This window comes from Amblyomma americanum, chromosome 1, assembly GCF_052857255.1.
Source record: "Amblyomma americanum isolate KBUSLIRL-KWMA chromosome 1, ASM5285725v1, whole genome shotgun sequence".
NCBI classification, from domain to species: Eukaryota; Metazoa; Arthropoda; class Arachnida; order Ixodida; family Ixodidae; genus Amblyomma; species Amblyomma americanum.
In genome coordinates, this window is record NC_135497.1 from 323,466,519 (window position 1) to 323,490,911 (window position 24,393).

The window sequence follows — 24,393 nt, forward strand, 5'->3', positions numbered from 1 at the left end:
ATTATTATTATTACTATTATTATTATTATTATTATTATTTTAACACTTACATAGTACTGAACACTCGGTAAGTAAAGACTATCAAGATGAGCAGCAGTTAGTTTCAATAAGGCTGCCTGCTGGCCCAAAGTGCTTCTTGTAAAGCACTTACAGCTAATAGCAAACCTGACACATTGCTTACTGCCTACCGGCAAAAAATTAAGAGTCGAAAAACCTGCAGAACCAATTACTACTCAAAAACAGTTGCACATAATCATTGATACAGTCAAACCTAGTTGATTAGGCCCCCGTTAATTCAGAAATTCGGATAATTCGGACTCCCTGCTCCCTCCCGTAAAGAATGTACACAAGTCAATGGCACCCCACACAAGTCAATGGCACCCCAAACTCGGTAATTCGAAGTCAAATCGCGCTCGAACTAGTTGATTTGGACTGAAGGCATGACAGGAACAGCGCTGAAGTCAATTTTCGAGACATGCACCGCTACTGCCATCCTCCGGAAACCAGTGCCACGCCGGAAACACCCTCCATTCCAAAACCGAAAACAGAGTGCTGCTACAGTAAAACGTAAAACCCCGTTCATTCTGCCACCGTTAATTCAGAAATTCAGACTGCTGCCAGAGTCCCGCCATACGCTCATGCAGTCAATGGCATCGGAAGCTCGCTTATTTGGACGCCGTAGGGCTCACATCGGTCAATTCAGACGGGCCCCCGAAGGGGCGCCGTGTCGGGATAAAACGTGCTCGACAGGCGATCGTCCAGATATTCGTCCACAGGCCTGAATTGCATTATTACATTGTCTACAGCGCCCCTCTTATCTGCATGCAGAGGCAGGTGTGTTGGCAGTCGGCAGGTTCCCGTCAACAGGCCAAGAGAGAGTCCATTCGTGTAGTTTCTTTTTCGGAGCTTCGTCGCCAGTCGTCGCCAGCCCGCGGCAACGGCGGCTATTGACTGCATGCATTAGTGAGTCCGCCAGGGCGCATACCATTTGGTACGACAATTGCCTTGTTGCTGATTGTTGTTTTTCGAAGGCGTCTTGCCGCTTCAGTGCCTATGTGCGCTTCCCTTGCTTCCATCTGTGTGGCATTTCCGTTCTTCCAGAGCGCTGAAACTCCACACTCATCACGTGCTGTTCGCCAATTGTGCAATGAAGCCTACTCACATGCAACGCCACACGCAAAGAGGCTTCAGCGCAACCATTTCGGACGCTGAAAGAAGCCACGGAGACCGTTACCATTGTGGAGCAGTTCTGCTTCCACCACTCCCGACAGCGTGCACAAATTAAAACATTTGTTGGAACGGCGAGAAATCACTGTTGTCGTGCAGTTTTCGTCGTAAAATGAGACAATTGCCCAGGTTCCCACAAAATAATTTCGGTTTCACTCGAACGGTTTTTGACAGTTTTGGGAGGCCATTCGATAATTCGACATTCGGATAATTCAGACGTTGTTTCCACTCCCTTGAAGTCCCAATTAATGAGGTTTTATTGAACCTTGAAACTTAATATAAGAAACCGTATTTACACGACTGTCAGTTGGCCCATTTATCAAAACTTGAAAATCCGAAACGGGGGGGGGGGGGGGGGGGGGGGGTTGACTTACAATCGAAACGAAAGCATGGCATCATAAATAAAGGCGGGGCAAACGAAATATCAGGGAAGCTACAGTGTGTTTGCATTTTTGCTGCGCAGCTCCATCGCATCGCTCTTGGTGCTGGCCTTGAGCAGCTGCTATGTCAATGCGCATAACCAGCATCCCTTCCCCGCGTGCGGTGGCCAATGGCGGCCGTCGATAAGCAGCAAACCGGCACCCCCTCCCCCCACACGTGGCTGCTGATTAGCGGCGGGGGTCCATAACGCATTCGCGTTCTACTCTTAATAAGTGTCCTCCAAGTTCTTTTTTTTGTTTACTTTCAACTGCGCACTTGACGCTCAAGGGAGCGTCGTTAGTTGAAATAAGGGCCGCTGTTCCAATCACGGCGGCACCGCCACTCAGAACGGCAGCAACGCCGGGGAGTGTTGGTAACAGACGGAAAAACCAACGCCACTCATGCCAGTTTCTCTTTGGCTCTGACGCATCTGACTACTGCCGGCCGCGTTTCACAAGTTCTTAATGTAGTGCGTCGTCAGTCGTCATTTGTGCTCAGAGTCCGGTAAGCGACCGGCGCTCATTCACAGCTGCATTCATGATAGCTGTCATTCTTTATGCCGAAGAAACGAACTGCGCGCCAGACCACAAGTTCGATGTTTGCAACGTATGATACAGGTGTGCCAGCTGCTGCGAGGCAAAATTTTCAGCTATTCCATGCGATGTCGTGATGTGGCTGTTTGCAAAGTGTGGGAATTCGCTGCATGACGATGCTTGAACTACGTGCTGCGGGATCGCAGCAGTGATCACGACGACAGCGCCAGTGAGGATGATGGTGCAAGTGTGGACGAGTAGTCCACTGGCTAATACATTTTCGTTTTGGAATGTGCCCAAAATGTGCCCACGGGCACGCCCGTGCGCGGCAGCCGATAGCGGCTGGCGATCAGCGGCGGCCACAGGATAATTCTATCGTGTTCGATTATTAAAGGCCAAGCTTAAACGACTTCCAAGTTTGTTTTTCTTTTTTTTTTCTGAAATGTGATATGAGGGGTCGACTTACAATCGTGTAAATAAGTAAAAACTATAGCCCCAATCATATTCAATAAAGGTAAAAAATGAGGGAGCTCTACCAACAAATTTTGTTACGACTAGGCAGCACTCATTTACGGTAGACCTTTGTTCTGCCAACCTACCAACCACTGACCAATCATGGCCAGAAAGTCTATATTGCAAAATATACTCTAATAGGTGAAGTGTGTGTAACTCCAGATCAAAAAAAAAATCTGAAATGTCGAAATTTGGATACCGTGAAGAATATGGCTTTTTAAAAACTTGAAAAAGCGCCACCAGCCAGTGGTTTACGCAGAATGCCAAGAACCAATAATAAAGTCTGCAGTAGTGCGCTGATCACACACACTTCTGTCAACTTTTTTTTTTTTTACCTGCCATGCCACTGCACACAAGACTTCTTTTGTTAAAATGAAGCATTTCATTTGCGTAGTGCAGTTTGTATACTGCAAAATAAACCTAGATAGAAAGCTCCAATGTTTTACAATGCATGACCAGTACATTGAAAATTCTGATACTTCACTTATATCGAAACTTTCCCCCATTCACCTTGAAATCCTCCTTCAATTTTATGACCTTGAGTTCACAGCCGTTTACTGCATTAGAACATTATTACACATATTGAATTTACCAACACGTGTAAACCTACGCAGAGCAACAGAAAACTTTTCAGAAATTGCCTTTAGCTTGAAGTTTGCAAGAAAAAAACTTCTCATCACACTGGAGCCTAGATTAGGCATGGAGATGCCATGGTGTTGCTGCTAAGATGTACAGCAAACTCCCTTTAAGACGAACTTAAGGGACCAGAATATTTGTTGGTCTTATCAGAAGTTCATCTTAACAGAAGTGCCCCCCAAAAAAGATAATGTGAGCATGCTAAGTGGATCCAAATATGTGTTACATGAAAACACTGAATAAAATGACTTTGCAGTTAGAGGATAATTGCAAATGGAACATACAGTCGACCACCAAAAATTCGGACAGCGTACCCGCGGCAAAATGCATCGCAACCCGACTCTTCTATTGTAAAACCGTAAACAACTGGCGTTTCGATGACAGGCAAGACTCCTCATTATACGCAAGCCACCGCAGAGTGCATATCGCCGGATATGATGCCGATTTTGGCTCTAGTCTTAAGGTCTAATGGCGAAGGCCAACGCCGACGGAGCACTTGCTTTGGCCGTTTCTTGGTTCTTATTATTATTTATTTCACAATCTTCGCGTTCTCGTTCCGGGCCCATTGTACTGCGGGCGCAGTGCAGTTCCCGCAGCGGTGTGTTCACTTTCCCGTTCAGACTTTGTCCTAACCTGTGCGTTCATTGCGACATGCCGAGAGCAGCACAGCCAGGCCGAGCTCGTGAAAGCGGTCGCCGCTTGTCGTCTGTGCTAATGTCGCGCGGCGAAATACAGTCATGAGGAACCTTAGAATGTGTGCAATACAACTTGCCGTTTCCTCGAGCATATTGGTAATAAGTTCGTGATTTTTTCGGTGAAATTTGATTTCCCGGACTGCCCGATTTTTTGGCCTTTTCGCGGTCCCTAGAGAGTCCGAAAAATCGGTCGTCGGCTGTATATGGCACTATGCATGAAGTGAGCTGAACAGTGAGGACATAAAACAAGCTCACATTATCCTACTTGAAAACACCACAAATCTAGCTTTCTTTTCACCATCTTTTTTTTGCTTTCTCTCTACCGTAGAGACCACTATTTGCTTTTGTTTGTTTTGTTCCTGACTTGATTTCTGAGGCTCGGAGTACTCTGAAGGTGCTCAGCTGGGTAGCGCTGCATCTCTCTTATCTTGCTCCTTCCACAGCATAACTGTTATCAACTCTACGAGCAGGTGCACCGTGCGCGTTTACATCCGCCACAGGCAGTGCCCATGCGGCACCGATATCTAGCCATCTCTGCGCCATGATAGCATGCATTGCGACACCGTGTTGGTTGAAAATTCGGATCAATTAGTGGATCTATTCCGCGCCTACGCGCCGTTTAGTCCGTCAGTGGCAAAGGCGTGGCACATGAAGCGCGAATGATGCTAAGATCTGGTATCTCAGCGCTGCACGTAGACAGGAGAAAAGGTGCTTTGCCTTTTCCTCTTCGGCAAGAAAGCTTCTCCACAAGGAAGCGCAGCCCTGCAAGGCAGTTTCACTGCACACTGGCACAAAATTGGACGAAGACTTTCTTGTCAGGGTGCACTTTCTTACATGGAAGAGTTTAATATATTTTTCCTTTGCCCAACAGTGTCGTGCAGATGCCCCGTGAGTAGCGTTGCGCAGGGTCACCAAGGTTCGCGGTCAAGTTTTCTCAACTGAATCCCGCATGAAACAGTTCCGTCTTAAACAGATTTTTTTTACACTGATTTCTACGGGGAACAGCCTCGCACTGTTCATCTTAACCGAGGATTCGTCTTAACCGGAGTCTACTGTATTTCATTTCGTCGCCTTTGTATGGCTGCTGTGAAAATGCGAGGGAGAAGAGGAATGGAAGAAGAGACTGGAATTTTTAAAAATGCATCCAAAAAGGCATCATGGAAGTCACGGCAGACAGCAGCCCAATGAGACCCACTTTCGCAAAAGCTTTATGGCTGCTTGCACCCCTATAAGCTCCTCTGGAAAGCTCGAAGGAAAATAATTTTGTCAAGGCTGACACATTTTCAAAGTGCACTTGGCCTTGGTACCTGCTTTCCATAGGCAATGATGTGCCACATTTTAGGGTGATCAAAACAATTAATGTCCTCTGCATAAGAATACACACTACTTTTCACATGATCCACACAGCTGTGCAAATCAGCCAGAATCTGTTACACCTATAAGAAACCCATGAAGGCTGGCACAAACGCTCTTACAGCATATGCACTGTGCAAGAATTTTCCCTACACACCAAGTTTTCTCTCTCTCCACCACTTAAGCACAGACAACTTTCTATGCTCATAAAATAAGTGACTTCTTTCAGCACCATCAGTCTAAACCCATTTTGGAATGCCATCAGAACTATACTGCTTAAGGGGAGACGTGGGTCTTAGAACAGTCAAAAATGGTCAAAATATCGATTTTTGAGCAAAACCCATTTTCGGAACGTTTGACCCTTCGAGCACCTATTCTCAAATTACCAACGCTAAATTCGGTCGGGAAATGCAATAAAATATGCTTTCAATGTACCACGGCAGCCACGAAATGCCCCCAAAAAGGCGAAATTTGTTCGAACTTCCCGCGCACACCACAGATGCTGCAGCTGGCCGATCGCCACCATCTTGGGCTTGGTTTGAAGCTGTTTTCTTTGTGCACAATTCGTGATATCTCAAAATGGCGTCGCTCAAGCAAAACGACTGCCCTGGCTGGTTTCCCGAAGACCGTTTCCGGGTCGCTGATTGGCTCGAGCACGGCGCGCTTTGAAAAGCGCGACGTTCCACGCCTGCCATTGGCTGGCGTGACCGGCGCGTCGTTTTTTTCCTTTCTCTTTTGCGTTCACTAGCATCGCTGCCACTTCATGCGCATCTGCTTTTGTGCCTGTTTTTTCTCGACGCCCCGTGTTTCTGCTTTGTGCCGGGAGTTTTTCCATGCGATCAAGATGACGGGAGACAGTCGACTTAAACCGTCCATGCAACAAGCTTTTGGAAGCCGCAAGAAACGGGCGTGGAACAGCGTCAGCCACAAGCGCGCCATCGGGACCTTCGTTAGAGCTGGTGCCGGACTCGCTGCACATGCCAGGAACGTCAACCACGCTGCTCACTGACGACACTGCGGGACCGAGTTCCAGCATGAATTGCATCCCGGATCACGGTACAGTTCGTGTTGATGCCACATACTACTCTGCGGCGGAGCAGGCGCAGCTTGTTGAGCGATCGGCGCGCACGAAGTCCGCTCTGTCGGAAAAGTCAGCAACCCAGCGCAAGTTTGAACTTCTTGGCGTCCGCGCGGAGTGCCACTCCAGTGGTGCTGGTACAGAGTTCGTGACTGTGGACATGAAAATTTTAAACAACTTTTTTGCGCAAGCGAAGTGCGGAACCTGCGGCGCAGGAAGTCTGACTTTGAGCAAGGCAACAGACAAGGAGTATGTCTTAACTGTAAAGCTCCAGCTCGTCTGCGGCAGCTGCAACTTCGAGAGGAAGCAATTTTCTTCCCCACGAGTAAGTGGAACTGCCAACATAACAACATAACTCCCTTCGAGGTCAACATGAGGGCCATGAAGGGAATACAGACGATAGGCAAAGGCGTGACTGCCCTTGCAGACTTTTGCGCCTGTATGAACCTGTCACACCGAAGTCTGCACCACAACACCTTTCAGGGACACCTGAAAACTTTTGTGAAAGCCTGCGAGAGCACAACGACCGCAAGCGAAGCTGCCAGTGTGGCAGTCATCAAGGATGTCTATAGAGACTTCTTGAATCCAGTTGGGAACATTTACGTTATTTTTGATGGTTCGTGGATAACCCGAGGTCGTAGCTCTCACATCTATGGGCTTATTGTTAATCTGTACACTGGTCTTGTGATCGCCCACATTGTTTACTCTAACTTTTGTCTCGGATGTGCCTTGAGACCACAGCCACAAGATAGAGGCTAAAGTGACTGGCTCGCCACCTACGAGTGCCAGCGAAACATCGATTGTAACTCTGGCCGCATGGAAGTGGAGGCCGCGCTGACCATGTTTCAGAGGTCTCTGGCCAAGTATGGTCTGCGCTACACGACCGTCCTCTCTGATGGAGACAGCCGGACTTTTCATGCTTTGTAAGAAGCAAAAGTGTACGGATTCATAAAGAATGACAAGAAGGATTGCATCAACCACGTTCATAAGCGAATGGGGACTGCTCTGCGGAACCTGGTTGGTAGAAAGAAGGCTCAAGGCGAATCTCTTGGCAGAAGAGACAAGCTGACGCAGGAAAAGATCAACAAGAATCAAGAAGATCACCAACTACTACGGCTATGCCCTGAGGAGCAACAATAATGATGTTCCAGGCATGAAGAAGGCCGTGGAAGCTACACTCCTACACATGACTTCTACAGATGATGTCCCGAACCACTCCAAGTGCCCTGAGGGTGCTGACTCTTGGTGCAAGTTCAACAGAGCTTTGGCCAATGGTGAACTTTCACCTCCACACAAGAGTGCCCTCCCGGCTTGTGTTGGGGCTGCTCTGGAGCCAGTGTTTGCAAGGCTCAGCGATGAGAACCTGTTGGCATGGTGCAGTGAAAGAAAGACTCAGAATGCGAGTGAGAGCCAACAGTCTCTCATTTGGACGCAATCTTCAAAGAATGGGAATGCTTCTTTGGAAAGTGTGAAGCGGGCTGCCGCTGAGGCTGTTTCCGTCTACAAACTAGGAAGGAGGGCAACTAATGAATCCATCACTGCAAGTCTGGGCTATGCTGCTGGTGGCTGCCTTGTTCGCCGAAGCCTAGAAAAAGACGCCCTGCGTTTGCGCAAGGCAAATGGAGCTCAGCTAAAGAGCACTAATACGAAAGAGAGACTGACAGGTGGCACAAAACGGGAGCAACTGAAGATTACAGTCCTGGACTGCTATGAAGACGTTCTCCAGCAGCACAGGGCAGCGTGCTGCCTAACATCCAGGCGGTTCTTCTCAAAGACAGAGTAGGAGACGTGTCGAGCGTCGCACTCAACGGTCCTTTTCAAGACCACCCAACTGCTTGCCATGGTGGGGGTTCGGATCTTCTTGGCTCCAGACCGCTAGGTCTTTCAAAATACAGTTTTCAGGATTCAGAATATTGCCTTTAGAGCTCAACACCCTAGCCCTGCACTCCATTGTCTCTAAAAAAATGTACTGATAACTTCATGAGAAATAATTTTTTTACAACTTCATCATGCTTACACCTTCGACATTTTTTTTATTAATGTTTCCTTGGATGGAATAAGACACTTTTTGTTTTGCTTTGTAGGGAAACAGATAGGGAACCTCTAAATAAAATCCGTTGTTGAAGATTCCTCCCACAATTTTCTGTAGTCAGTGTCAAAACTTCAAATGCAATTTTCTCAGCTTCACGTTTTTTGCCAACGTCACTAGCCTTATGGAACTTTTAATTATGTTTTTGTGGTGGAATTTTGATAAATTTTACACCGTTGAATTCAGAAAGAATTGAAATGTGGAGCTATGCTATTTTTATGTGGCTAAGTTGAACATATCAAATTTTGTGACAATAATACCAGCTAATTATATTCCAGAATTGTGATGCATCGACATAATTGAACATTTTTATATGATGATGTACCTTAATAACAATATAAACAGCATAGCTCCGCATGGCAGCTCTTTGGCTACGGCTACATTTTTATCGGAACCAAAAAATGTTGAGATAAAGTGTCTTAATTACCCGCAAGAAATTACCTAGTTAGGCTTCGGTTATTTTTCCATAAGTAGAGAACTAATTGAGATAAGCTGATACTAATTACATTTTAGACAACAGGAGGAAGAAATACATATGCACACCTAATTTCATTACAATATCTCTAATATTAAAAATTTTCATTTTAAGACCAGTGTCTCCCCTTAAGATCAGCTGTGCATTCAAGAAAACTTGGAATTTGTGCAATGAAACGTTTCCTTATTTAACCAGCTCGGCAAGAGTGACTGCAAAAAAAGAAATACAAATGAAGAACCCATGCTCAAACAAGACATTGTTTCCTTGCACACCTCCAGCGACACTCCATGCAAAAGTTATCTTCCCATGCTTTTACATAGGCAAAAAGCACAACTACAAGTTCCCAATACAGCTGCCGCAGTGGCTTAGTGGTTATAGCGCTCGGCTGCTGACTCGAAAGATGCGGGTTCAATCCCGGCCATGGCAGTCGAATTTCAATGGAGGCATTAATGCTAGAGGCCCATGTACTGTACGATGTCAGTGCATGTTAAAGAACCCCAGGTGGTTGAAACTTCCGCAGCCCTTCACTACAGCATCCCTCAGCCCGAGTCGCTTTGGGATGTTAAAACCCCATAAACCAAACAAGTTCTAAATGCATAACTCACAACACACTTACCACTCAAGACTGTGCTAGCCTGTGTGGTTCCTGCAGGAGCACTGACCAGACGTACATAGTGGAACTTGCTGCCTGGCACTTGCACAGCCGCAGAGCTGCTGCTCACAGAAGTCACAAGGCTCGTGGTAACAGTTGTGGCGGCACCAGCTGCGCTAGACGTCTGAACAACAGCAGCCACTGTCCCAGACCTGGGCACCGCTTGACCCATCTGGAGACATGAGAGTAATTCTGAAATCAGTTTCATGCACAATAAATGGCAAAAGTATTGCGTCATGCCAAGCAGCCTGGAAAACTGTCATATATGCTATCCAGTACATGGTGTTCCCCGCTATGGCATGCCAAATAATGTCTCCACGCAACACTACATCTTGCCGCGCGTCGTGCACACAAACGATGAGCAGCAAATGCTGTCACGAGCTCAGCGTTCGATACCTGTACTGCTGTTGGCACATCGCAGACAAACACATAGGTAAGGACAAAGTCCAGATGAACTGTGCTGCACCTGCTGCGCAGTCCACTCAATCCACTCCCACCACTCAATGCAAACTCATGGTGTCTACACTTATTATGAAAATAACTCAGTTATCATCGTCTGGATCCTAGCCTCTGAGATCTGCAAAAAAAATTTGGCGAAGCATCGCAGTTTACTGGGAAATCAGCCGGCGATCATAACATCTGTATTTCATTTCTTGGCCTTTCTAGCTTATAAAAACTCCTGTTATCAGTGAAAGCAGAGGCTCTGCTGTCAGAAAGCGGAAATCTATCAATATGTCCTCATTGTACCTTTATTGCTGGATGGAATGTTTTCACAATAAAGAAAAAAGAAAAGAGGAAGAAAAGACCAGAAAAATGCAAGGCACATAACATTCCATTAGGAGACATTGTGGCAAATAGCACTATTTCTTCTAGACATTGGAAACTTTTTTTTTTGTGTGTGGCCGGACAGCTCTGTCTAGATTATGTATAGAGTAGCAGACAATGTAATGCACAGCGTGCTTCTCACCGAGGGCTTTAGCAGCACATTCACTTTGCCTGGCACAGGCACAATGGTAGTGGTGGGTGCCGTCGGTCGAGCGGTGGATGTGGTGGCAGTGTTCGCAGCAGATGAAGCCAGTGTCACCCGACTAGGCCCCATGGTGAGCCCAGAGACCACTGAGGATGTGCTGGGTGCAGGTGCGATACGCTGCGGTGACTTTCCCACGTTGATGGGTATCATGGCGACTTTGCCACCGAGCTTCATGGGAGACACCACGTACATACCCTGGGCATGACAAAGCACACTGGCATGAGCCCACATCTAGCGCCCCATAAGAATACTCACACACATTCAAGCAGCAGGCTTCTGAAGCACCAGCTTCACTTTCTAAGAGCCTCTAAATAATACCCCTGCTTAGAAGAATTGCTGTTTGTAATGTATCTCAGAAGCCAAGAGAGAGAACTGTTACCAAGCTGCAGCTATGGCAATGACGTGAAGAAGTCAGTGCAAAAAACAGACAAGGGACTGAAGACAAAGAACATAAAACATTCACGAGATATTCACATCATGCAGCACCAACTAGACCAGCAGCATGCTCTCCTGAGCTAGGTAACATGCGAAACTGCCAATGGATAGCATTAACTAGGCAAAGAAAAGGAACGGTGACAGACAGCTGACATGAACTGAAACAATTTCTTAAGAATGGCACACTGATAAAGTAGGATGCTACTCACATTTGTACCAGCCTCAAATCTCTTACCTACTTAGGCGAGACATGGCCATTTCAGACATGAGACTGAAGACTATTTTTCCATTATGATCACTCTCATAAAACAAAAGGCTTCACACCACAAGTATTTAGAACCACCCTGCCTCAAGAATGCATGACAGAAACGAACAATCATCGAAGCCAAGGAGCATAGGGGATGTCTTTTTTTAACCACAAATTGAAAAAAAAAGACCCCTTATGCTCCTAGGTTTCGGTGACCGTTGGCTTCTGTCATGTATGTCATAACGAGCACCTCTTTTTATTCCCTTGTCTGCTGCCTCAAGAATGTTTAAGGTGAATGCACGAAATACAGTACAGATGGCAAAACCAGTCATTCAGAAAGCCAAGTTTGCAATGCTGTATAGGGGTGAAATTGCTGAGCTTGGTGTTACACACACCAATGTCACGTGAAATTGGTGATGCTAACTGCCACCTATAGCTGCTGCCTGAATTGACAAAGCACCAAAGAGCTCATGATGCCTCCCACTTGATAGCCACCACGTCACACTAGTTTCTGCATTCGACAGAAGGCTTGCACTAATGTGATAATGGCTACCACGTTGGTGGAGCAAGACAGAATAACCCGTTCATCCACCTAATCCACCTATTGCCACCTACCCCATACAAGCTTTTGAGAAGCAAGCATGGAAGCCTATGCCAGTTTTATCTGCAGAAACAGGCTACCAGCATACCTTGGGTGCCGACACAGAGGTGGTGCCGGGCGCAGCCACGCGCACCAGCTGCTGCCCAGTTGCACGCACGGGGGCCGCCCGGGTGGGGCTCGAAAGCACCAGAGTGGGTTGAGCCGCCTGGCCCCCACTTCCAGCTACAGCGCCCACCAGCTGGAAGGTGGCGCCACTCATAAGCTGTCCTGCTGGCTGCAGGATCACCTTGGTCAGGCCACCAACCGATGTGGTGCTGCTTGCTCCAGAGACTGGCACAGCCATCTGGAGCTGCCTGTGGGACCAGGAATGCCAGCTTACAAGGCCCAAAAAACTAGCAGCACACTTTGTGCAGGCTAAGAACTATCGAACAATAGGGGGAGCAGTTGGAACATTGTAAATTCAAAATGATTGGCACCTGCGGCATTCAAGGGGCACATTATAGCAGTAAGACATACTTGACAAAGTGTGGCATGTGAAGGACAGGCTATAGATACAGGAAAACGTGAAAAACGAGACAGAAGTGCCATAGTGTACACGCAGTTCCAACAAAACTAATTGCAACGAAAAAATACTTGCACAGAGTAGCATTAGTAGTAGTAGTAAAGGTGGTGATGATGATGGCAATAATAATGTAGGGCATGGAAAGCTGTCTTCCATAAACAAATGCTCTTCAACAGTGATTAAGGCACTGCTGTGACAACGGGGTCCTGTGTTTTTCAAATTATGAATAACCATGTCCAAAGTTTCTGCCTTCATGACTATTGAGATATCAGTTGCTTCATCATTAGTTTTTGTTCTCCCTTTTTATACAAAGGCAAATTTTATCACACCTGAAATCAAAATAGGGGCAAAAGGAGTACAAAAGGATGTATTAACATATACACCCTGTTGAATATGAACCACAACTTAAAACGCATGATCATTGACAGCACAGAAGACACATCATGGGAGATGCTAAATTTGTTAAAGTTGAATTGAATTTGTGTTTGGGCCCATTTTGGGCCCTAGTTCTCAAACTAGGATCCCGAAAAACAATCGCTACGATCCATGAAGTTTTTGTTCTTCAAATGGTGGTCCTTACTTTCTCGACTAGATGACAAGACCAGATGTAACCAGGGGGGGTTATTCAATCCAACAAAGCACTGGGTATGACTTTTGAATTACTTGCATATTTTCTGACAGCGAGTGTTTGAACGTTCATAATATGGTGGCAAAACACAGGTGACCTAGCAAAATGAAATAATGCAATATTCATATCATACTTTCACAGGAAAAGTCCAATTTAGAGCCACAATAAGCTACACAACCTATCCTCCTGCCACAATAACACTCCTATCCTCATTTTCATAGGGTCCACAATAGCCTCAACTGGTACAGGCATATTAAATGTGAAAGGGAACACTTGGCACTTGGCTAGTACTGAAGGACCAGTCTGGATCATACTTGAGAAAATCAGATGGGGATAGTTCTCTAGATGAGAAGGAAGCTGCATAGAGAAAAGCAAGAAGTGTGCTTCTCAACTGCGAGCTACATGTAAATAATCTGTTCCCTTATATTTCTTGTACAGGTCAGACACGAATATGCGAACTTCTGTACTATGCACTTTTTGTACTTCTGCAGCATCGATATCCCACTATACCGGTTATGAATATGTGCTCTGGTAGACCCTTCCCCAGAAACATGAATCAAGCTAGTTGTATATACTGCAGCTGAAACTGCAAACAAAATATTTTGTTCTGTTCACGGGTACTGTTTGCATTTCATTCTGGGCTGAGTGCACCTGTCACCCTGTAATGATACACAGTGAAAATAGCCATACATTACAGCACTAGATTACAGTCTACTGTGCCCTTGTAACGGCCACATTGCAATGGCTCGTGCTGTTAATGCAGGCTCCGTTTGTTATGCAATGTCGTAGATTATTCTGGAGCCTTCCTGCCCCCACTATGACACCTTTCTTCCTTTCTTCTTTCGCTCCCTCCTTTATCCCTTCCCTTACCGCACAGTTCAGGTGTCACCAAGATGCAAGCCAGATACTGCGCCATTTCCTTTCCTCAAAAAAAAAAAAAACAATTTTCAATTTTAGTGCCCATGTAACATTTTATGTGTACAATGCAATGTTAAAGAAAACCAGCTTTATGTAATGCAAACAGAAGGAACTGCAAGCAAGTGGACAAAATGTACCGAGATACATTTACACATTTTTTTTTCCTGCATTTAATGTGCTCGCTATTTCCACTGCCTCTTAATACGTATGTCCAATATGCCAAAGATATCATTCACATATGGCAGCAATGACAGCTCGCACTTTCTAGGCACAGGACAGTAAAAGGGGTTGCAGATCAACACGTAGAATGGCACTCATCCCCTTCTGATAAACATTAATCAATAAGCTGCATTCCCCCCACATCTTTACAAGGTGCAAACAAAGGAGCTCCATAGGTTTTATGAATCTGCTGCAATAACAAGGCCCTGCCAGCAGCAAGCCACTGTGGAGAAAAAGCAAATTCTGGGCCAGAAGCATTGACAACTGGCCATTTCCAGCGCACTCCAGCCCTGTCGTTTCCCAGAAAATCCAAATTTTCACTGCAGTGCTGGCCATTTCCAGCCTGCTTTAGTCTTATCAGTTCACAAACATTCCAGATGTCAATGGAAAAAAACTATTCATAAAACATACGCTCATCAAAAAAGTGCTTTAATTCAGCTATTTCTTCATGTGGTACTCCTCCTCAGGGAATGATGGGCCCCAGTAAAAAACAATGTCACAACCCAGGTTATATACCTACAGCATGAGAGATCTTTTTATTCAATAAATTTTTATCGGCCAACGCTCCATCTGGCTCATGGCTCTAAAGCCCGGACAGCCCTGGATTAGTGCTGATTACGCGGGGTTTCCTAACATGTAACAAAAGCTCAGTACACAAACTTGCATTTGACCTTCATCAAAATCTGGTCAACACAGCAAGAAACTGAGCCCAAAACCTCATGCTCAGCACCTGAACACCACAGGTACCGAGCCCTTGCCGCAGACTGCAGAGTACGCATCTGTGTAGGTGCTGCCAAAAAAAGGCCTAAAAAGAAAACTAATGGCATGGTGGTTTCGCAAAGCTTAGTTTTGATGTAACTAAGAAGCCCAATGGGAACAAAAAAAAAATGAGTGAAAAACACTGCCACTACTAAGTGCTCTGTAAAATACTGCACTCCGCTCTGGGTAAAAGTTTTTCAGTAAGAAGCACCAAACTATGGAGAACAAGTAAATTCTGCACACATTGTTCTTGACGAATTTTGGTGCAGTGGAATACAGCATCTTTCAAATTAGACATCAGTTTTTTCTCACAATGCTGCCATGCAGCCACTTTAATTACTTGCCTTAGCAGGACTACATTACTTATTAAACATGCCAATACACATTGAAGATTACATAGCTCTAGTATTAAAAACCCTAACCAAGGACCTGCTGCTGAAGAGGTGAAAGGAACTAAAAAAAAAAAGGCTTGTAACGAATCAGATTTAAGTTTCTAGTAATTTTTTTTTTCGGGACTCAGCATGCACTTATTTATTTTCCATGAAAAAATTAGCCTTTATCACCGCCTATTTTCTGACAACACTGATTTTAAGACAGCACTTCTTTGCTTGAGTAGCTCACCTATACTCATAATAAAAAGCAAACGGCCCAGAAAATTAAAGCTATGACTGGGAAGAGGTGGTCAGGCAGAATTAATAGTACCAACTTGTAAAAAAAAACATTACAATGTGAAGTCGAGAGTTGGACGAGACCTCGTCTGGTCGGGGACAAAAGGAAAGTTTTATTAAGTTTTAACATTAAAATGTGCATTTGAATACATTAGCTACAATGGAGCTGAAAAATACAGTTTTGCAGGGGGCTTTGCACCAGGCAAAATGTCAATTTGGTACAATTTCCTTCCAGGAGTGCCAGGAGTTCAATGCCGAGAAACAAGAATACAAAGACGCTCCTTGGTTACCAGCGGACATGCCCCAAAACCTCACAGCACCCAACATGCAAAAAATACTCAGAGGCAGGGATAGAAATTGCCAGGAAAATAATGTAATGAAGCATTTCTGCTGAGCATTATATCTTCTGACAGAAACTTGAAGCCATTCTGTTCATCCAGCTTCAATCAATATTACTTGCCTGTTCTCAAAGTCACTGGGCTTTTTCTGCTTTGAACGACTGCCTAAATCAACTATAGGAGGCTTGCACAAGAAGTGATGGACGCCATTTTGCCGCACAGGACGCGGTTTCAACTGTGCAGGCCAGAGCGGGAGATGATAAGCCAATTAGAAATGCACATGGGGCGCACGGCACCTTTTGCCGTGCTACCTGTACATAAAAATGGCAGCCACTGTGGTTTGAGTGCAAGCTGCGAGCTCCCTATACATTTATGAACACCACACTCAACCTCAGCTGGCACCATTTAATGTACAGTAACACATTTAAAATCATGGCTGCATATCACACCCATATTTGGCTTTCAATGTTAAAGAAATGGCCATAAACTAACGTAAGACATGAAGTATTGAGGAAAACATTCACTGGGCAGATAATGGCTAGGCCCGAGTTGCCCGATCCTGGCAGTGGCAATAAGAGGCCCCATGGGAGAGTGGTATGAACCTTTCATGGCATGATAGACGGTGCATGTGAATGATTGTGCTGGTATCCCGCTTGACAAGCAGTCACAGGACACATCAGAGACCCACACCCAAAATGTAAAAAACCCAAGGCAGTAGAAAAAACATAGCAACTGCAGTACAAGGCTCAGGAAGAGCAGGAAAGACGGAAGCGAATGGCCAATAGTGCACCACAGCAGTAGCAACGTGAAGCCATTGGAGTGCAAGAGTGGAAGCCATGGAGGTTGAGCACCAGCAGAATGAAGCTTGGGAAAATCCAGAGAGTCAAGAATTGAATGCCTCCGAATAAACCAATACTCAAGGGAGAGCATTAATTGCAGAAGGGAAATCCAGCACAGCCCCAAAAGCTGAGCAGGAGTGGCACGCAAGGGAGCGAAGATAGCACAATGAACAAGAAAGGATTCACAATGTGTCCATATAGAAAAAGTCTAGCTGGATCCCATAGGTTTTTTTTATACTAACTCATTAGCACACACCGTACAGTGAATTTCAATAGCAGCCACACCACCGTGGCAAAAATGCGAAATGCATGCTTATCACATCGTGGCATCCACTTAAAGCAGGTGTGAAAAGTGTGCGAAAGTGTAAGTAGAACTGGATCTGTTGGACATGTCACCTTTTTAACCACACCAAGGAAGTTTTGCATTAGTCTTGCCTGGCGCAATGGGCTGTAGCCTCCACCACCAGGCATATGCTGCAGCTCCTGCAGCTCCCGCTGCAATTACTGGAATTGTATTTAGGCATAGCGCTGGAGCAATTGCAACGAACATATCTTGCAGCAACGTGCAGCAGGATTAGCGCAACAGCGAAGTCTGGTCTAACAAGGTGCAGAATTCCCAACACTGTATTAGGGCTCTTGTCTGAAAACTTGCAACGTTCTGCACTATGTCACTCGGAAGTGAAAAAAATAAGGCTAGAGTCTGTACTGAAACTAGACTCGGGAAGCAAAAAAATTCAGACCTAGATATAGAAAACGTGGCTAATCAGGATATCTTCATAGCTCCAACTTTGTCCACAAACATGTAAACATGTGCACTCTTTCTTTTTGCAGTCGAAAGGTGCATTCAAACTCATCATCATAATGCATTTTCTCTGTTCAGTGAGCAGCAAGCACAAACAGCCCATCAGCCATTCAACACACCCAACAGTAAACCTTTATTGCTGAGTTGTGCTTGCGATCCCATGCACAGTCATCCATTATTCAGATTATTTCCGCCTGCCCTCCCCAACTTGATGTTTTGTTGTTTTTTTTCCTTGAGTGAGGTGCTCTGCATTTATATCCTTCCCAACTACACTTTTCTGCCTGCTCTGTCACTTGTGCCTTATAGTGCGGCTTACCAACTCCACCAACCCTTCTATGATTACAGCTGGCTGTAGAGAAAATTAGTAAATTCTCTATTAGCATAAACTAAGCATGTAATAATGAGTAGGTTTTACTGCCCTCATTAGTAAAAACTTACTTCAACAAGTTACGCTTGGCACAAAATTCAAGAGACCACTGTGAAGCGGACTACACGCTTGGTGCACAAAACTTGGGCATGTAAGCCACAGCACTTTCTATCTGCAATGGAGCACAATGACAAATCTGCCATTGCCTCTGCTCACATGCATGGAGGAGCTCCATACTACCGCTGCAACTAAAAATTGGAGGGGACACTTAAGCTCCCCCTTAAAGGTATGAAGCGATAGCATTAATGGGTTAATCCCCATATATACGGAGTTGGTCATTCTCTACTTTACTTTCATAGATCCAGGGAGTCCCCATAGCAATCCCGGCACACCGGTGCAGCGGTTAAGCGATGTGCCACTGCTTTGCGATGGCAAGTGCTGCCACTGGTAGGGCTTGTGCGACCCAGGTTGCTCTTCCCAAGCAACCTCCCGCAACAAATCATTAACTTACACCTGCCACAGTGGGCAGTTTGCTCCCACTCCGGTGGCAGGTGACCCACCTGCGACCTAGGTTGCTTCTATGGGGATTTTTCGGGGATTTTTCACTCACAGGCAACAATGCCAACAACACCGGCTTTCCTCCGACACGGGCTCCTGAACACCGTTGCGTTAGAAGGCACTCAAAACAGCGTACTCTACAGATACCCCGAGTTTAAGACTTGGGGTACCAAAAGCCAGCAGCCAGGCAACTTCAGTGCCACCCACCTGCGCACAGTGAGCCCCGGCGGATGGATGACACGTATGTCAGCCTTCTTGGCAGAGCCCCCAGGTGAGGGCTTTTGCACCACCAGGACCTGAGGTGCCTGCGCAGAGAGCCCTTTCTGTGGACTTGCCAGCTCTGCACGGATCACAATGGGGGTGCCTGGGCTGCGCTGCAGCCCGCCAGCCTTGCGCACGTTCAGTTCATCTTGTATCTTGCGCAGATTTTCTAGATCACGATTGTTGAAGCGGACATAGCGTGCATCACACCCCCGATCTTGTACACTGGACGACACAGTCGATGTTGTGGCAGATGACGACACTGCGACAGCTGGCAGTGCATCAGTAGAGACCACGGTTTCCACCGCAGCAGGCTCACTGTCCACCACAGATGAGTGAGCAGCAGCATCTGCTAGGCTTATGGCATCTGGCACAACTGTGGCAGCTGGCAGACCTGTTGCATCTTGCTGGCCTGTGGCATTTGGTAGGCCTGCAGTGTCTGGTAAGCCTGTGGCATTTGGTAAGCCTGCAGTGTCCGGCAGGCCTGTGGCATTTGGTAGGCCTGCAGTGTCTGGTAGGCCTGCAGTGTCTGGTAGGCCTGCAGCATCTGGTAGGCCTGCAATATCTTGTAGGCCTGCAGCATTAGGTGGGCCTGCAATATCCGACAGGCCTGCAGCATCCGGCCCACCTGAAGTGTCACTGCAACCAGCAGGTGTTTCAGCAGTAGCATCTTTTCCCAGTGCGGCAGCTACAGCCTCGGACAGAACGGCGTCAGCAACAGATACACTAGGAGCACTGTTTGTGGTATTCACAACAACTGTCTCAACACTCTCAGGGACGTCAATGCTAACTGTGCAGAGTTCAACAGACGAAACACCACGAACAAGTGCATCTGTATCAAGGGCAGACTCCTCTTGCGCACTGCCTGTGCCTGAAGGCATCTCGCCAGCTTCAGCAGGTGGCTCTGTTTGTGCTCCTTTCTCTGCTGAAAGCAATAAACCAGAAGAAGGTGGTTTACTCCACACTGCAACAGAACTACACCAAGCATGACAATTTCCCCCAAAAAAAAATGAATGCACAGCACACATCTGTATTTTCTTCCCTCTTTCATCCATTTGGGAATGCCAGCTTTCTGACATTTTAAAACTCTCTACAATTAAAACACTGCTTTACCTCAAGCGTCAACATAATTTTGCAATTTTCACAATTTGGCTTTCTCCCTGCTGCTCAAGACGTGAATTTATGAACCAGTCATGTGTCTCCAATGTACTGTCATGGACAGAGTAATATGAACTATGCTTCTGCATTCCAACTGCTCCTTCGCCTTGCATAACAGGAACAGAAAGGTTTGCTGCCTTTATGTATAAACACACAAGGGGCATCTACTTACATATGTATCAAACCCCCATTAATTTTCACTAGGTAATGTGTCAGATGAGCTTCAGCACTGAAGCATGGTCCATATTATCCTGTCCGCAACTGCGCATGCTTTTAGCATGTGTTGCATTGTCGCACACTGCCTATACTGCAACAGAATGCAAGACAAACACATTACCAAAGTTCACTTGCAAGCTGGCACTAGCAAAACACCTACATCCACTTTGAGGGACACGCACTACGTGACAAAAACACTGCCTTTACAGGCGACCACATGCCCCAATATCTGGTTTGGTCTAGTTTTATTGGGTTTAACATCCCAAAGCGACTCAGGCTATGAGGGACGATGCAGTGGAGGGCTCCGGATAATTTCGACCACATGGGGTTCTTTAAAGGGACCCAGAAAGAGGCTCTCAAAGGTGCGATATGTCTGGGATGTTAAAAGACGACTGTTCATAATTATCCCCCAGCAAGAATTATTTTAATGCGTTTTGTAGAAGCTGAGTTATATGCAGACAAAATTTGAACTTCCGCGTCTTCGCGCCTTTCCCTCTCCTCTCAAACGCCAAAACAGCGGCGCTCCTCCACCGGCCCCTCCCCTACCTCCATCAACTGCAACGTGTGCGGAGTGGCCCCGGCCGCGGTAGTGCGTGACGTCTGAAAGAATTTGGTGCTGTGAACCAATGATAACTCCCCGGCTGCTGACGTCATTTGCACGACGTGACGTCATATGCCAGGTCTTCGCGCGAAAGCCCGGCACTGCACATCGACACGAGGTGCGAAAGCGGGAATTTTTAAAAATGTATTGTAAACTTCCCGCTCGCTTTTGACGTCTCGCACGGTATGGATGCTCGGTGGCCTGTAGTCTACATAGTGCAAGCATTTTAAAGCCAAGCTCAAACACCCCTTTCTGTGGCCCTTTAATGTGCGCTGACATTACACAGTACATGGGCCTCTAGCATTTTGCCTCAATCAAAATGCAACTGCCGCGGCCGGGATCGAACCCACGTCTTTTGGGCCATAACCATTGAGCCACCACAGCAGCTATGCCTGAATATCTACCACAGACACTAGGCAAGTGCAGTCTAAACCTGTTCGTAAGGTTTAGACAATAACCCCACCATGCTTTCAATGAACTGCTTCAGCTGCAGGCCAAGCAGCTTTCAAAACTGCAGTGCTAACCCTAAGTAGGCATTCCCCACAGCAATAATAGATCGCAAGAAAAGGGGAGCCATTCTTGAAATTTCAATCTCCAAGTGTGTTGAACAAGTAGCTGGGAATTTCAAAATGTAATGTGCACATGCATATGCACCCAATGCAGCATATGCCTCGATTCTGCATGCTGCACTTTCAACTTTCAAAACTTAACTGGATGTATTCAATTTCCAGTCAGGTCTATTCCCCCAGATACAGCTTTGAAGCAAAGCATTCCAGAATGCAACTATACATATGCAAAAATCGCTAACCAATACAGAAAACTATTCTGTGTGGTGTGCAGCTACTTCAGTACGGAAATTTATGCCTTCACCAGAAGCAAACGTCAGTGCTTAGCTTTACCACAGCATGTCATGCCTTGTTATTCATGTAAGGCAATGTGGAGTCTTAAATACAGCTACATTTCATCAATGCAATCTCGTATTAAACAAGTTAGCCCTTTGTTCACTGTTTACTCGCTCTCTGGGCTAAGCTTCCTATTTTTTCTGCACTGGAGTTCTCTCTTCTTGCTACAATGATTCAAGTAGTGAGATGCAATTAATAGCACGTACAATCACAACAGTTTATAAATGCATCAAGGTCCGCAAGAAGCACAGCCACACACAACATAAAATCACTGCATCAATGATTAAACTTGTGGCCACATTTCTGAGCAGTGCATTCTGCACCATCACTGTTACTTATTATTATTATGCCTAATGGCATGAAATGCTTTTATCAGTGTTTCACACATTTGCACACTTTACATAGTATAAGTTCAGCGCTATTCAATACCAAAGAATACCTAAAACAAAGCAAATATACACAAAGAAAAGCAAGCATCAGAAGACATAGCCTTGATTTCTTAGGCAAAAAAAATTAATCTAAGTTTCCTAACGAGCAAGCATTCAAAAAGGCTACTGGCTGAGCTGCTCATAGTTGGCCAATGATTTTCAAAAGGATGCACAAACGAACTGGATGATGCATGATGCAGTTACACCCCTCCGTCCCCCAAATCCAAGTGTCCCTTGTTTACCCAAAAAAATCATTACTTGTCCGTGCTGATCCAGTAGCTACACATGCCTGTTCACTACAATCCTAAGAAAAAGGCAATCTCAATCAGGGCAAAAAAGCACCTTTCAATTAAAGAACAAAAAATGCAGCAAACCTTCATTCTAAACAGGACTATACATGGGTTGCATGTGACGTCACAAGCGTCATGATGAAGTCCAAGGCATAGCTTCCACAGAGCAAGCTGGAGCAGGTGGCGTTAAGAAGATTAGAAAAACGTGCAAATTACCACCGTGCTTCTGGTTTCAAACATGGTACCGGCTATGACGTCTGTGCAACCCATGTATACTGTAAACCCAATCCTAAAATCCTGTAGCACAGTATGTGACCAGAGAGCCAAACTCCATAATATTTGTTCTGCAGAGCATAACATTCACCTTTCTGGCTGAATCCTTTCCTTACATAAAAAAAAAAGTTGTTTAATGTAATACATGGGCATTTTTACCACTTCCTGCAATGCTGCCAAGTATATGCTAGTACCACATTTCCAGAAAGGCAATGTTCATAGCATATTCATGGAAAGCAAAAAAAAAAATAACTGCAAGGCATTACTTCTCTTACTCATTAGTTAGACTAAATTTTACTGCAAATACTGCAACACTAGCAAATACTGTAACCACTCCAACATGGGCAATATGTGAGAGTGCACCTCTAGAAGGACAAAGAAGCTCGCTGCATATTATTGACTTGAGCTGCACTCATTAATGGTCACTATGATGCATCAGTAATGTGCCACGCTAGGAGCACTTTTCATTAAATCCCCTGCCGTACAACTGTTCTTGTTCTGAGGAAAGAAATCTGCCAACCACAGGATTAAAACATATCACAGCAGGAAGAGATGCATCAAGCCAAGAACAAATGTGGTGTAATAGTTGCCATTTTATACAAAAGCCCACAGACCATACAGCTTTATTAGGGCTTAACATTTTGGATGCCACGAACAGAAAAAGCAGGGTTTGAAGAATTCACTCTGGCATTACAATCTTACAAGCAAACAGAGAGAGGCCATTCACGCTGCACAAGGCGCCGAAATTACAGTACACAAGAGAGCGCTTACAAAGACCACAAAAATAACCGCGTAGGGACATGCAAGCTCGTGCCGACAGGAGACTTGCGTCAACCACAAGTCGGCATGAACTCACGAGCGAGGCAGCATTTTCGACACTGTACAATTTACCCGGCGACAGCGACAGTGACAAACGCGGCAGCGTTTTCCGAAATGTGTTGTTACCACGCGAGTCTCCGCCGCGACCGCGACTAACGGAGCGGGTTAGGTGCGTCTACAGAACTAGCAGCCGCGACTAAATAGTTAACCCAAGGCCACAGACACAACACACACACGCTCTAAACACGGAGTAAATGCAATGTAAAAAAATATCAGGAAGTTGGTAAAACGCTCGACATCATACCCATCTTCCTAGTTCGCGGCGACGAGAAAGACGACGTATCGCTGAAAACGTGAAACGAGACGGCCCCGATTCGCGTTCAACCAAATATACAAAAGAAAAGCATCGGGCCATTTTTCCTCTCACATCATCAAGGCAGAGACAGAAAGTTGCAAGGTAGTACAGTTACAGAAAACAACGGAGAAAGCGCATTCATAAGACGCACGTCCCCACTCGGCGATTCCGTGTGCAGCGTATGAGACACTCCTTTCGCCGTGAAAAATAATTACATATGTCCCCGTAGCAATGCTCACTAGTGGAATAGTCTGATAAAAAACTGAACTATAATAGTTAAATCCGTGCCAAAACAGCACAAAAAACTGCAGCATGCGCCTATTTCGATGAAAACACCACCTAGGCCTAATACAGCGATGCCAGCTATGACCTCGGCCTAGCCTAGCCCAATTTTGCTACAGGCGCAGGAAAATGATGGCAAAAGTGATGCCCAGAGGTCACGAAACGC

The 24,393-nt window shown here is 45.8% G+C and overlaps 1 protein-coding gene across 13 annotated transcripts in view; it reads right to left on the reverse strand.

Annotated features, from left to right (window-relative positions):
- The window catches only part of LOC144115406 (uncharacterized), a 78,048-nt gene that overhangs the window by 52,709 nt on the left and 946 nt on the right, over positions 1-24,393 (reverse strand). For 7 of the 13 annotated variants that reach the window (XM_077649789.1, XM_077649787.1, XM_077649788.1 and 4 more), the window contains exons 2-5: positions 18,850-19,828; positions 12,073-12,337; positions 10,639-10,896; positions 9,636-9,843 (exon numbers count right to left, since the gene is read on the reverse strand). In XM_077649789.1, coding sequence (XP_077505915.1) covers positions 9,636-9,843; positions 10,639-10,896; positions 12,073-12,337; positions 18,850-19,828 — 1,710 coding nt within the window. Of the gene's footprint in view, positions 1-9,635; positions 9,844-10,638; positions 10,897-12,072; positions 12,338-18,849; positions 19,829-23,894; positions 24,318-24,393 lie in introns of those variants that run through there. The other 6 variants (XM_077649782.1, XM_077649778.1, XM_077649783.1 and 3 more) reach the window with 5 other exon arrangements.